We start from the raw sequence: 13,648 nt of genomic DNA, 5'->3' as shown, positions 1-13,648 counted from the left end.
GGTACACAGAATAATTTTATATTATTTGTTTAATTTTATAAATATTATATTCTTGAGGTTAAAATAAAATCAAATTGACAAAAATATCCTATTTACATTAAATTGGTGACCGTCAATATATTTTCAATTTTGCGCGGGAAAACGTCTTGTATTATTTTTTTAGCTGAAATGTAGTCTTAAATGACGTTATGAAATCGATTACACTTATTTTTATCGGATACAATAACAAAATTTGAGTTATAATATAAATGTAACTGCTTAAATAAGTAATTTTAACAATATGAAAGTAACTCTGTCTGTCTGTTGAATGAAAGTAACTCAGTCATAAATTAGAAACGTGTGACACATCATTAGAGTTGAGGATTTTTTAAATATAAAAATAATAGGAATGATCTATAAAAAAATATACTGTCGCGGACTGTTCAGCGTCTATTTCAAAGACAAATCGCTCATACATATTTTTGGCTCATACATATTTGATTAGTGTGTAATCAAGAATTATCTCTGATTACACACTAGCTATATCAAACCGATGGACAGGCAGATTTCGTTATTTCATTGAATATATGTATCTTAAATATGCTTCCTGAAAATGTAATCTATAATAATAAGCTCGTAGCATTTCAATGATGTTAGGGTCATAGATATTAGTAATAGACAAATGATGCACCTTTTTTGGGTATTGTCAAAATTGATTTTAAAAAAAAATCTCTAAAATTATAAAAGATAACTAATTAGTCTATGTGATTACATAAAATAACTAAACGTATAGTTCAGGTAGCAGGTTATGTGCAATTAAAAGCTCTAGGTTCCCATCCCAAGGCCAATAAACTTCTCATTATTTAGAGTGGTCTGGCGTTTGATGTTAAGTGTCACGGCTACATAGTTACCGACCATTAGCTCAATTAACCAACGCAAACTTTATGTTTGTCCTGTTAATTTCCTTGCGAACTCGTCTGTCTGTCTACTCTTATTTCGTCATCTCTTTTAATATTTTATATATAATATCAGCTTGAAAAATATTTTGATAAGATTTTGTCTAAAATTATTTTTATGACTTTCAATGATATTTATTTTTTAAGTGCACTTTTTATTCTGATTTTGTATTAACGGTTTTTTTTTTATAACAACGGAGAGAGGTGAGACGCAGGACCAAGTGCTTTGCCAATAAAAGGTATGTAGACGATAATATTATTTTCTTGATTTGTCAATAAAATTACACTGAAAGCATCGATTGCATTGAATCGAAGACTGAGCATCGCCTTACATAAATTAGAAACTTCGTTACGAATGTATTTTACGCAACGCGTTGATTACTAGTCCATTTGAAGGATATATACGTCATAACGTATATAGAATTGTTGAAAACACCTTTAGAACTTAACAATCAGTAACAACGGTTCTATTATTTTAAAATAATTACTACAAGAGCGTATAATTGTTAACATTACATCATATTTATTAGTTTTAGCTACGTCATTTTTTGCCTTGAGGTTTTTATTTTAACGAATACTAATCATATTTGACAGATCAATGTACCTTGTCATCGTAATTATATCTACTCTGTAATATAAGCTCGAAACTCACCGCACAACACGAGCGTAAAATGTCAGAATATAATTTGCGACATTTACTATAATAATTATAAAATCTATAGGATACACGTATCAAATTAGGGTATCACAGTAAATCTGTTGTCAAGAATAGGTAGGAATTCCTACAGAATCACATAGTTGACAAACAATCTAATATTTTATTTTAATTACAGAATAATTCGTTCAGTCTTGTGAACAAGACATTCGTAGATAATGTCGAAATATCGAGCTCCACCAAATTATAATAAAAAACATGGTAAATGTCCCGTTTTAAATACTGTTAGTAATAAAAATAACCATGTCAATTTAAAATCTTATAATTCGTTAAAGTTTAAAATTTAGAATAAAGGATTCATTAATAAAACAATAAAATTTGAATAAGTAATTTTTATTTCATGTCATTTTCCACTATCCTCCAAGCATTATTTGCGTTAAAATATTACTCAATAATATACGATAACTATACATATATAGTTAATAACTATCAGCCGAAATACAAAACTTTGGTTCCTAGCTTACATTGCGTTAATTATGGTGTTTTCATACAATTTATAAAGAAGTCCTAAATAAACGCGTTACCAAATGAATGTCCACAGAATAAAAACAGGACTAGATGGTTGCAAGCAACTTTTAAATAAAAGAAAAAGAACTAGAACAATTATATTATCACATAAAATGATCATCTATGATGAATATTTACAAGATCTTGCTTAAGGCACAAGATATTGGCTTTAAGCCTTATCATTTCAATAGAATTTTCACAAAGGTAATAATATTATATCTTTACTAAAGATTATAAATTTAAAGTGTTGCCAGAAAACAAAAAAAAATTATGAAAAATGAATGAATAGACTAAATTACATAGAGATTTAGTGCCAATACTAAATAAATAAATTAAACACAAATTGAAATATTTTTTTGGTGCAAATTCTATTGAAACGCGGTGTACTTATGTAGGACTGGATTATATACATTTGGCCCCAAAACAACGGTGTTACATAAACAAGGATTACTCTTCACACGTAAATTAATAACTAAGCGTAAATATATTTATTCGTCTATAAATTTTATTATTAAATATATTGCCGCTAGAGCCTCATACAGTCTTTCCATATACAATATTGCTTTAACATCACAACGCTCACGAATCTAAATTTCTGGACGATATTTTACTATCTAAAATAATTAATATTGAAATTTAATCATGTTTTTTTTTTTTTAAATATATTTCTTCTAAATAGATCTTGCTAACGTTTGATTAAATACCACTCTCTCGTAATCACTTCGAATGCATTTTACACAAAAAATAAACAGCGTTATAATAATTAACATTTTCTAAATATTTTTTTTTTTTTATAAATTTTGTGACTTAAATGAATTGGTTTTAAATTTTGTATAAACTGCATTGAATTGAATTTAATATATCATTCATAAAATCTTAATAATTATTATAATTCGCCATAGATTAGCTATAGTCAATAGCCACAGATAATAAACCAATACGATAGCACTACATGACGATTCACGAAAATAATAAGAAATTCGTTCTACCAACTAGGTATTGCTAGAATCGAATTTAGATATTTCTAGAATCTAGAAAATCGTGAAGATCAAATCTATGCTCAACGACGAAGGGTTAAAAGTCACGCTTTATTCTTTTTTTCTTTCGCCTCTTCCGGGAATATGTCTTTGAATTCGTTGAGAAGAATTTCGACAACATTGTTTTGCTGTATGCAGTCGATGGCGATGTTGTGCGCCTGCTCCGCCGGCGCCCACAGCAGTGTCGGGCCGAACACTATTGCCAAGTTCGCGGTGTGCATCCTGTTGTGTTCGCTGTATTGTGTAACTCTGGAAATAATTAAACAAAACATTTAATAATAAGAATTACTAACATTAAAATCTTAATGATGGCAAGAATGCTAGCAGCGGTTCCCCGTTGAATTGCAACTCTGAGCCTCTCGGCAAAACTGAGCCTTCCTCCTGTCACTGGTGGAGGCAATGATACGAGGTATTTTACTTTAAATTAAGATTTTTGATAATGGATTTAATTATTAAAAGTTAGTTTTAATAAAAGATCTATATAATAGTCTTAGTCATTTTTCCCCTTATTCCTCCTCTTGCCATTACATTAGAGCCCGGTTTACACAGAAACTGACGTGATATTATTCGGTGATTGTTTGACTCACAGGGGTATATCAATGAAACCAATATATTCAACAAAGCCTTACTTCAAAAGATGCTTCAGTAGGAACTTCAGTGTGTCTCTGTTGCATGGTTGTAGAGACGACACGATATCCCTGAACTCCTTTATTTTGGCTTCTCTCGGCTTTATTGCTGAAAAATATATAGATAAATATAAGTAACAAGAAAAAAAAAACCAAATTTTGTACATTTTGAACGCATCGGTTACAAAAGCAGTACTCTTGTATTAATTTGTTCGAGAATATTCTATCTCGTGAGAAACATTTAAAACGAATGTTTTTCAATTTAGTAAAAACAATCGTATACCACAAAAGTTCTCTCAACTCTTTTGTTATTAATAAATAACAACACAAACAGTTGAATCGGATTCCAGTCATATTATTTTCTAAATAAGTTCACCGAGAACACATACCCAAATATAACATACAATGTGCCATAAAATATTTGCAAACTTAGCTCAAGAAGGTTGTATATGCACAAAAAATTGCAACGTTTTTGACATCAACACGTGTTAAATAGAAGAGATTCTGTAATGACTGTTACTCATTAAATTGACATAAAATATCAATTAGTATTCAAAATATTGTTGGTTTGTTTTATATTCATATTATTTAGTATCTTTCGTCTGTCAGTAACAAAAGTTTTCTGACATGTTAACTAAGGTACCGCAAAATTCATTTACAAATGGACATATCGACCTGTTAGTTCCTGGGAAGAGTCCCATCAACCATACAAACGAACATCTTTTTAGATATACACATATATAGAGATTGAATATACTCACAACAAGCTGCTAGTATTCTGTCAAACATGGAGCACGGGATGAGGGGTTCTTTCAGCTCCCTGAAGAACAGCTTCAAGGAGCCGGTGAGGACATGGATGTCTGTATTGTTCGTGATAACGGATACGTTGTTCTGATCGATCTGCAATTTTTTCATTTAACTCGTTACTATTTTATTGGATACCATAAATACAGTTTGAGTTACGATTAATTTAATTTCTAATTTATTTTAAGGGGAAAAGAAGGGTTATTTTATTTTTAAGAAGATTTCGCTCGCCAATAGTAGGAAATTTTCATTTTATTATTTAATTTAACATGTGTCTAAGTTTACCGCGCGGAATCTAATTAAGTTGTTATATATGTATCGGGTGTTTAGTTGTACAGTTCTCTTTCTTTTTCATTGATTTTTAATTTGAAAGAAGAAGACAGAGCATTGTTTAACTGATCATCCTCTAGACTTTAAAAGGTAACAAACTATACTGTTTCTGAAACTTACCTCAAGTCGTATTTTCTGCACCTGGCTGAGGTTCCCGCTTGCTCGGTACAGTCCGTCAGTGCACATATTTTCATTTTTCTCTATCTCTTCCACACATTTTCGTACAAAGTCCGGTACACGTGGGCTGTTAATTGGGCATACTTCCTCGAGCTTTCGGCCGAATACGGGCTCATCTATGAACGAAATAAAAAAAAAAGTTAGACAAAGAGTATTTATTTTTAGATATAATTCAAGTTCAATAATATTCTATAAACCTGCGTAAGTTTCGGTGACTCCTCAAATCGGTCAAGTTTTTTTATACGTGTGTTTATTTATTCATATGTCGGGTTACCCTTCTAGAGCCACCACTATAATTCTTATATATATAATATTTATTACGTTTTTTTACGACTTTATTTTAATACCATATTAAGATTGAAGTATATTTTTATAAAATTTATAAAAAAAAATACTCATTATACATAAATATTACTTAAAACTAATTTAGTCAGTTGCCTTATATTGAAATTAAGCTATCTGTGTACTTACCTAAAATATCACCTAGGGTAATTAATTAATTATAGTTTTAAATTGTACACAACCTTCCACCTTCAATCACCATTCTACAGAAAGTCAACTAATGACGAGGTTCTACGTGAAATAAAACACCAACTAAGTACAACATACTAAATCTATTTACAAAATTAAATATATAAGCTAACACTTCACATATATACACAATACTTACCTTAGCACAGGTAATATTTGATAACTCTGCTCCAAACCAAAAGTCCAGTTAAATTAAAAAAAAAAATACATTATGCAGTGTTAAGAATCTCTGTAAACTCATGAAACATTAGAATCCACAGATAATATTAAATTTTGAAAATATCTCGTTACAAATTGTTTTTTATTGTATTTTTGACAATCCATGCCCAAGTTAATATTAGATTAGAGTCTGGTTTACGTCGCATTTACTTTCATACACAAAATCCAAGGAATTTGATTAAATTTAAGATCAAATCATTTGTGTCGATTTTTAATCTGATCCACCGAAAACTGTAAAGCTACTCTGTAAGTACAAACTGGATACTCAAATACGATCAATACTCGATAATAATATATAATAACTAGCTGAACCTGCGGCTTTACCCGGGCAAAGTATGGAACTACCTATGGCATATTCTTATTCTCAATATTTAACCTTTGTCCCGGTAATCAAACTATCTCCATACACAATTTCATTTAAATCGGTTCAGCGATTATAACAGATAAAATTAATTTCGCATTTATAATATTAGTATAGAATGTACATTAAAAATAATACACAATATCATATCATATCATCTTTAGTCGGTTTTCAACATTTCATAAGTGATATACGGATTGAGCTTTTACAGAATAGGACGGCGTTCGGATTTCAGATTTAGAGTGTTTTAAATAAAACGGGTATTCTAGTAAATCAGACGAAAAACAGCCTCAAAACAAAGCGACCAAATAATTCCAGCAACTACTTTAACACCTTTTCATTCTGAGCGAATCATCTAAATCTAAGCACGAGTGCATTATGAAGCGCACACCGATTAAATACTGATTGGCGAACCTTTATATATTCCTTTGTCGACGAGTACATCCATTGTTGGCCGCTTCGCGAAGAATTTCTTAAGCTTAGTCTTGACTCGTGACTTTCGAATGGAAACTTCGGTCGAATCACTTAAGTCCTCATTGCTACTGCCTCCAGCTGAAATACGTGTCAAATTACAGGTACGGAAGAAGTGAAACTACACTATTATATAGATATGAAAGCCAAAGAAAATATTAAAGCTAGGAAAGTGTGTATTATATAGTATAATGTCACATAAAAGGAAAAACCAATTCACCAACATACAGCAATGTATAGATTAAGGGAAGAATGATGGAGAATTTTCTAGAATAGTTTATAATTAAAAAGGTTAGATAGAGATTATTAACATTTGGATTTCGAACGAAATAAAACAACAGTAAACAAATAATAACATTTAATAAAGAACATAGAATACCCATAGAAACGCGTTTTGACGTAACAGTATATTTCGTCGTATTTACGTATCTTATTGAAACACAAATATCACAAGGCTGAGTCAGACGTTCACAGTTTGGTGTGGAAGGAAATCCAATTAAGTATTTACCTTATGAAATCTTCGACTCCCATCCTATAAGTAAAACCACTTTTACGCGAGATACTTCCGATACAGCATTACGATATTCGATTTAAGCGCTACTATAAAACATTTCGTCTCCTTTCTCTAACGTAGAGATGGAAGAGTTATTTTTAATTAACATTTGCTTTATATCCAATAGTAAATCATACGGCGAGCTCTTTTGATGTATTGTAATAGAATTTTTAGTGTTAAGATAAATCCAGATAATCGTATCGAGAATACCAATATCAACAGATACACGATATCAACAGATAAGTAGAATTTGATGTTACGAAAAAGCACTTAATAGTAATACATGGAGAATATTCACATTTGTGAATTAGCCAAAGATGTGTGTAGAGGGGATAAGTTTTAAGTCAGCCCGTCGACCAATCATGAACTCGAAAAGAAATCGATAGACATCCAAACTGAAAACAATTGAGTTCTTGTTTAAGCCGAGCCAAGTATGTCCTGATATTGAAAACACTAGAAAGAACAAGAACGGCAATTGCAAAATTGTAAATAACTGTTGCCAAAATTAAAACGATGGAAGGACGTAAAAAACATTTTTTTATTATTGGACAATAATAAAATTAGATAAAATTTGTGTCTTGCCTCTTTGAAATGCTTACTTGAGTTTGAAGTTTCTTTGGTCGTGTCGGATCCGTCCAATCAGATTATCAGGGCGAGGATATAGAAATATCATCTGTTTTTACGAAACTCTTGCACTATGGTTGTTAAAGCCCTAAGTTCACGGCCAGACTTGTAATTGGGAAGATTCCACTTTTTGGTATTGTGTAATAAAGTATGGGTTTTTAGGTAAGTTACATTTATTACAAGTTTAACATATAACGGTTTATTTAGACCTTAGGTCTTAGACTGTGAATTGCAGTTAATGTGTCAAGGTCATTAAATTACCAATGATGCCTTAAATAAGCCGGATAAATAACTTGCCTCAATTAAAACGCAAAATCGCGTGTAAGTGATGCCAAACGCCACCATAGCATACATCATTTCATTATTACTGGTGGATCATAGTGTCTTATCTGATAATAAGCGATAAAATATTACTCACGTTAAAACAAAAACATTGACAAAATATTTAGGAACTAATATGATCGCTATAAAAGTAAACCCTATTTTGGTCAGACATTTTAATTAATAAAATACAACAACATTCAATACTATATACGACTGACTTACAAATGTGAACCATAGTTTATGCATTCACCTGTTTAAAAATAGAAAAAAAAAAAAAGTGTCATACGTTTGATAAACGTAAAATATTGAGATCCGAATAGTGTCTTAAGTTTTTCTGTTGGACTTTTTTTATTCTTCGGCATAGTAAAACAGTTATATTTTCAAAATTCACTTTCACAGATTCACATTTTAACATGGATATCATGTTGTTATTAGAGAAAAATGAACAGCACGAAAATTTCACATTATTTTAATCGAACATTGTTTCTATTCATAGGATTAAGAAAAAGTCACACTCCGTTTAAAAATGTCACAAAATTTATCATTAAATTTATTCAACAAAACGTACCAATGATCACTTTTTTAATTTAAACATTAGTCCAATAGCTTCTTAAATGATCAAAACAGATATACTAAGCTTTTTTTTAAATAAGCTGCTTCGTACACCCACGCGTAGCATGACACTAAAATTTAATCTTAGATTACATCAAACACTCATTATCTGATAATTTCGAAATTGAAGGAAGACACGCCACTTACCGATAATAATTGCTTATAAATAAAGAAACTTCATGTGATAATGATAATACTGTATAAATTATAGTACATACATTTAATCAATAATTAAACCTTTTTGTACTACTTTTGAAGTTTTTTTGACTAAGCCGTATATTTGATGGTAGATTTTTTGTTTTTTTTTTTTTTAATTTGGCAACCCAGATATCATGAATATTGAGATGATGAATTTATTTTATTTTATTTATATATTTATTTATTTATTTACGCATAAAAGTTTACAACACAATTATAGCTAGCATTAGAAAACCATCAGGGTTTATTATTTTTTGTTAATGAATGGGTTAAAAATGTAAATTTTTTATCGATAGATAAGATATTTTTCTGATTGAAAGGAATTTTCCAAAAGAATTTGAATTTGCGAGTTGCGTAAGTTTTCTATTTACTTAAGTACCTTTGAAAAGAATTAGTCTTTTTTCTCCTTTTCCGTTTTGTTTGAAGTCGGTTTAATTTTTTTTTATTTTATTACTTTTTATGATTGTATGTATACGTTAAAGATCTTGTAATCATATACTATATATGTAATTGATATCATCTAACAAGTTTGTCGATTAGAATGTTCTAAAAAAGATCCACATACATATATTTAGATTTGAATAGCACTTAATATAAAATATTGATTTATAATATTTTATGAATATGGCACAAAAAGGGGCTTATCAATTTTGAGGTTAAACTATTTTAAATTTAATTGTTTCAGGAAAAACTAAATCTGTAACCGGATCGAAGTCCATTTTAATGGTCACCACTGTTGGTTATAATCATTTTATTATATTTGTTGACATTATTAACTAATTATAATATTAATAATTATTTAACGTTATATTATACTTTGGTATATATCGAGGCCTTAGCCCAGCAGTGGGAAATTTACAGGCTGCTTATGTAATGTAAAAAAAATGTAATGTATACTTTGGTAAATGTTCCGCATTCGCAACAAAATATTGTTTTAAAAAAAACATTATTTTTTTATACGATTTACAAAAGATCTGCCAAATGTCAAACATGTTTTTTTTTGCATCTTACACGAATGTAGGCGACGAAATCCATCAACGCAGCCACAACTCAACATAACTTTATCAGTCAATCACCATGGTACCACGACACTCGCGAACAAAAACAAAATCTCATATCTTCAATATTTTACAATACTTGACACTGACACGTTGAATTTCATATGCAAGAAAATATATACATATGCAAGACAGTAAAATATGAATTATACTTATTACGGAATATCTATTTAAACATGAATAACAATGTGGTTTGACGAAGCGAGTAACGTATACTGAATGAGGAAAATAAATTTATTCAACTTTTACCGGGAACGCGATTCATCATCACACAAAAACTGGGTAAATTCTATTCATCTATAACATAATAATTGAAAACAGCCGCTCTCGTGTTGATACGGAATATTCATGTAGCTCAAAAGTTATCGTTTGACAAAATAATTAATATATGGGATATTTATTTTTGTAAACAAAAACTGGCATTCCATGCGCTCTATATTATGAAAGAACGCAATTGTACGTTTTATGCTAATTCAAAAAGGCAGGTGGACTGGCAAATGGGCTACCCAATTGGTAGTGAAATAAATAATATATATGTCAAAAATGATAGAAAATGAGATTTGTTTAGGTGCGTGCGTTTTTATATAAAATTAATCAAAGTGTGTCTTCTAAGGTCCGGTTGAAATGCAAGTTTAAGCTAATGCAAGTATTGGAGACGAATGTTGGCCCTTGTTTCTTTAATGTCGGCCTGATTAATTTATTAATTTCCGTAAAATAAACCAAACTTGGTGGTAGGGTTTTGTTCAAGTCCATGGGTAGGTACCATCCACTCATATATTCTACACAAGCAGCAATACTCAGTATTATTTTGTTCCAGTTTGATGGGTGAGCTAGTGTAACTACAGGCACAAGGGACGTACCATCTTAGTTCCCAAGGTTGATAGCGCATGGGAGATGTAAGGTATATTTAATATTTCCTACAGCACTAATGCCTATGAGCAGTGGTGACCACTTACTCTCAGATGGCTCACTTTCCCGTCTTCAAATCTATTTCATTAAAAAATAACTTACTATTAAACAGAATATCACAAGCCATTATGGCCTATATTCGAATAATATGCAAAAAAAATAGTGCTGAGTGTTTCTCTTACGATTTCTAGTGCAAAAAATACGAAACCAATTTCAAACAAGGCTTGGATCTATTCACTCACCAAGACGCGCCCCTCTACTTTAAATTAAACAACAATATTAACGTTAATTAAACAAAACTTAACAAATATGTTCTAATTTGTATTTTTTGCTGTCTGTGCTCTTAGTCGTCTTACGCACACTAAAATACCTTGTATGTATTAACGTCACTCGTACTAAGGCACGCCGATAATAATTTAACGTGGAGGGGCGCCTTCATAAATATTGATATCATTGTATCCATATTTCAATGTTTACCCAAAATCCATTGGAAATATTTTAATTTTTAAATACTCTTCAAAGTTACCTAAAACTAAAATCTTACCAAAATTTTCTATTTCATCAATTATATACAAACCTCTGTCCCCTTTTAAGGATTGGCCCAACAACTACCAACGTGACCAATATCTATAAGTATTTGTTATCTACCAACCTTTCTGCTTGGCCCTGGTGGCGTGCCGCGATACTGGCGGTGTTCGGCCGAGGCTTTCGAGGTCAGTGTTGCTGCTTTGGTAAGGGCTCGGTCTGTCGTCCAACGCCGGAGGACCCTGGTACATTGAAACTTCAATAATTATCTGTGTCACTTAGGCTGTTATTTAGCGTTTAGAGCATATATTTCGGTTATGCTTTGGATGAGATGCAATAGTTCGTAATTCTCTTCCAATCGTTTTTTGTACAAATATACGCTGTATTTGTAAAACATTAATAATTTTACGGGACCATATCACTAATATCATAAGCAACAAACTTTGTTCCATGACTTCTAGTATAAATCATCAAAAATTTCTGTGCATTTTCTTAGTTTTAAAATAACCCTATATATGACTTGGTGCAGTGTATACCTTGCATGGAAAGGCTTTTATTATATATAACACTCCTAAGGAATGGTGGTCCTGGAGAATTCAATCTCCATCGTCATACGAGTAGAAATTTCATTTAAGATTTTCTTTATTAAACATAAATCATTCTGAAAATAAACTCACAAGTTTGTATATAACAGTCTGTATACATTTCAGCAGTTGTTTTGCTCCCTCCTCCGTTTCTTCTTGAAGTAAATACTGATCGTGTTCAATCGTGAGCACCAGTGAGCGACTGAATCTAGTTAAAAAATAACAAATTATACCAGTTTCCTATATTTAACTTATCGTTATGGCACATCTGTAACCGAGTTACGGGTAACGACACGCTAGACGTTCTAATGTCAAAACAAGCAGCAATACCAAAACTTACGATATTAATTTTATAGCGTCCGCTCTTCTGTTCAAAACGAATCGTTTCTTAAAAATAGTAACCGGGCATGAAACTAAAACATCCAATTGGACTAACAATACAATTGAACTATAATATGGAATATCTTTAAAATGAAATGCATATCATTTGCTGATATGAGGATTGGAACACTTCTGCAAAACTCAGTCTATTAATATAGTACTCTAGAAAACTTAATAGAACATCGATGTCATATACAAGTTAATAGAATATCCCAAGAATTGTCCAATTGTGCAATGCAGAGGCGAATAAGATCAATCTATTTTAATAACAATAATTAAATCTTTGTTTTGACCGTCATAGTAACGGCCTCTTAATGACTCATTGTTGGGTTAAGTTTTCTCTTTGTCGAGAAGTTGGTATTGAGGCTGGAGCTTCCACCACGGTGCTCCAATGCGGGTTGCTAGATACACTGATATTCATCCGGCACGTGAAGGTTTTCTCATTATGCTTTCCTTCACGCAAAACGAGATGAGTTATAAGCACTAACTGCATAAAAACTCAGAAGTGCTTGTCCGGATTGTTGTGCCATTTCAGATGAACGCATTAAAAATATTTTGAAGATGTAGTGATGTTGAACTAACCTCCTGGTGTGCATCTGTATACACTGGACAATGTGAGCGTTGAGGAGAGGGAGAAACAGCTCCGGTCGAGGAGCGGTGGGACTAGGTGGAGTGTTCAAAGGCTTTGGCAATTTCTGAAAAAATCACAACTCATCAAATTATAATATAAAAATTTAAATCCAACCTTTCAGATTATTCAAAGAAAACACCAAGACAAAGCTTCCGCTAAAGAAATGTTAGGAATTTCTATACTGTGTTTAAATATTTGTCAATAAACGTTTCTGAAATTGCCTAGAGTTTTCAATACAATGTTATTTATTTCAGTTCAGATCACAACAATTGCAAATACATTTCTGATTACACGTGCATATTCTGAGCAAATGTTAGAGGAAAGCTGGCGATGGATGTCTTACCGTAGCAAGATAAGTCCGTTTATCCTTATAAAAGACGAGTGCAGTCGGTGTTACGGTCAAGTAACAATCGGTCCAGTTCTTCTTACTCTTTTTACCGCCTTCAGAGAACTTTGTCCTTTTCACAGGCCCTTCGTGTATCACTGTTGCCTGGAGATAAATTTTATTAAATGACAAATGCTTTACTCTCAACAGC

General features: G+C 31.4%; 1 protein-coding gene across 1 annotated transcript in view; it reads right to left on the bottom strand.

Moving 5' to 3' along the window:
- Positions 1-1,968: 1,968 nt before the first annotated feature.
- LOC113394122 (rho GTPase-activating protein 27-like) overlaps positions 1,969-13,648 on the bottom strand; it is a 46,963-nt gene continuing 35,283 nt past the window's right edge. The window contains exons 5-13 of the mRNA XM_026631321.2: positions 13,456-13,602; positions 13,064-13,176; positions 12,194-12,308; positions 11,644-11,758; positions 6,657-6,794; positions 5,075-5,247; positions 4,582-4,720; positions 3,824-3,929; positions 1,969-3,443 (exon numbers count right to left, since the gene is read on the bottom strand). Coding sequence (XP_026487106.1) covers positions 3,239-3,443; positions 3,824-3,929; positions 4,582-4,720; positions 5,075-5,247; positions 6,657-6,794; positions 11,644-11,758; positions 12,194-12,308; positions 13,064-13,176; positions 13,456-13,602 — 1,251 coding nt within the window. The 3' untranslated portion in view covers positions 1,969-3,238. The remainder of the gene's footprint in view (positions 3,444-3,823; positions 3,930-4,581; positions 4,721-5,074; positions 5,248-6,656; positions 6,795-11,643; positions 11,759-12,193; positions 12,309-13,063; positions 13,177-13,455; positions 13,603-13,648) is intronic.

This window comes from Vanessa tameamea, chromosome 21, assembly GCF_037043105.1.
Source record: "Vanessa tameamea isolate UH-Manoa-2023 chromosome 21, ilVanTame1 primary haplotype, whole genome shotgun sequence".
NCBI lineage: Eukaryota > Metazoa > Arthropoda > Insecta > Lepidoptera > Nymphalidae > Vanessa > Vanessa tameamea.
Note: the sequence above shows the minus strand (reverse complement) of the source record. Positions and strands in the feature narration are given on the sequence as shown.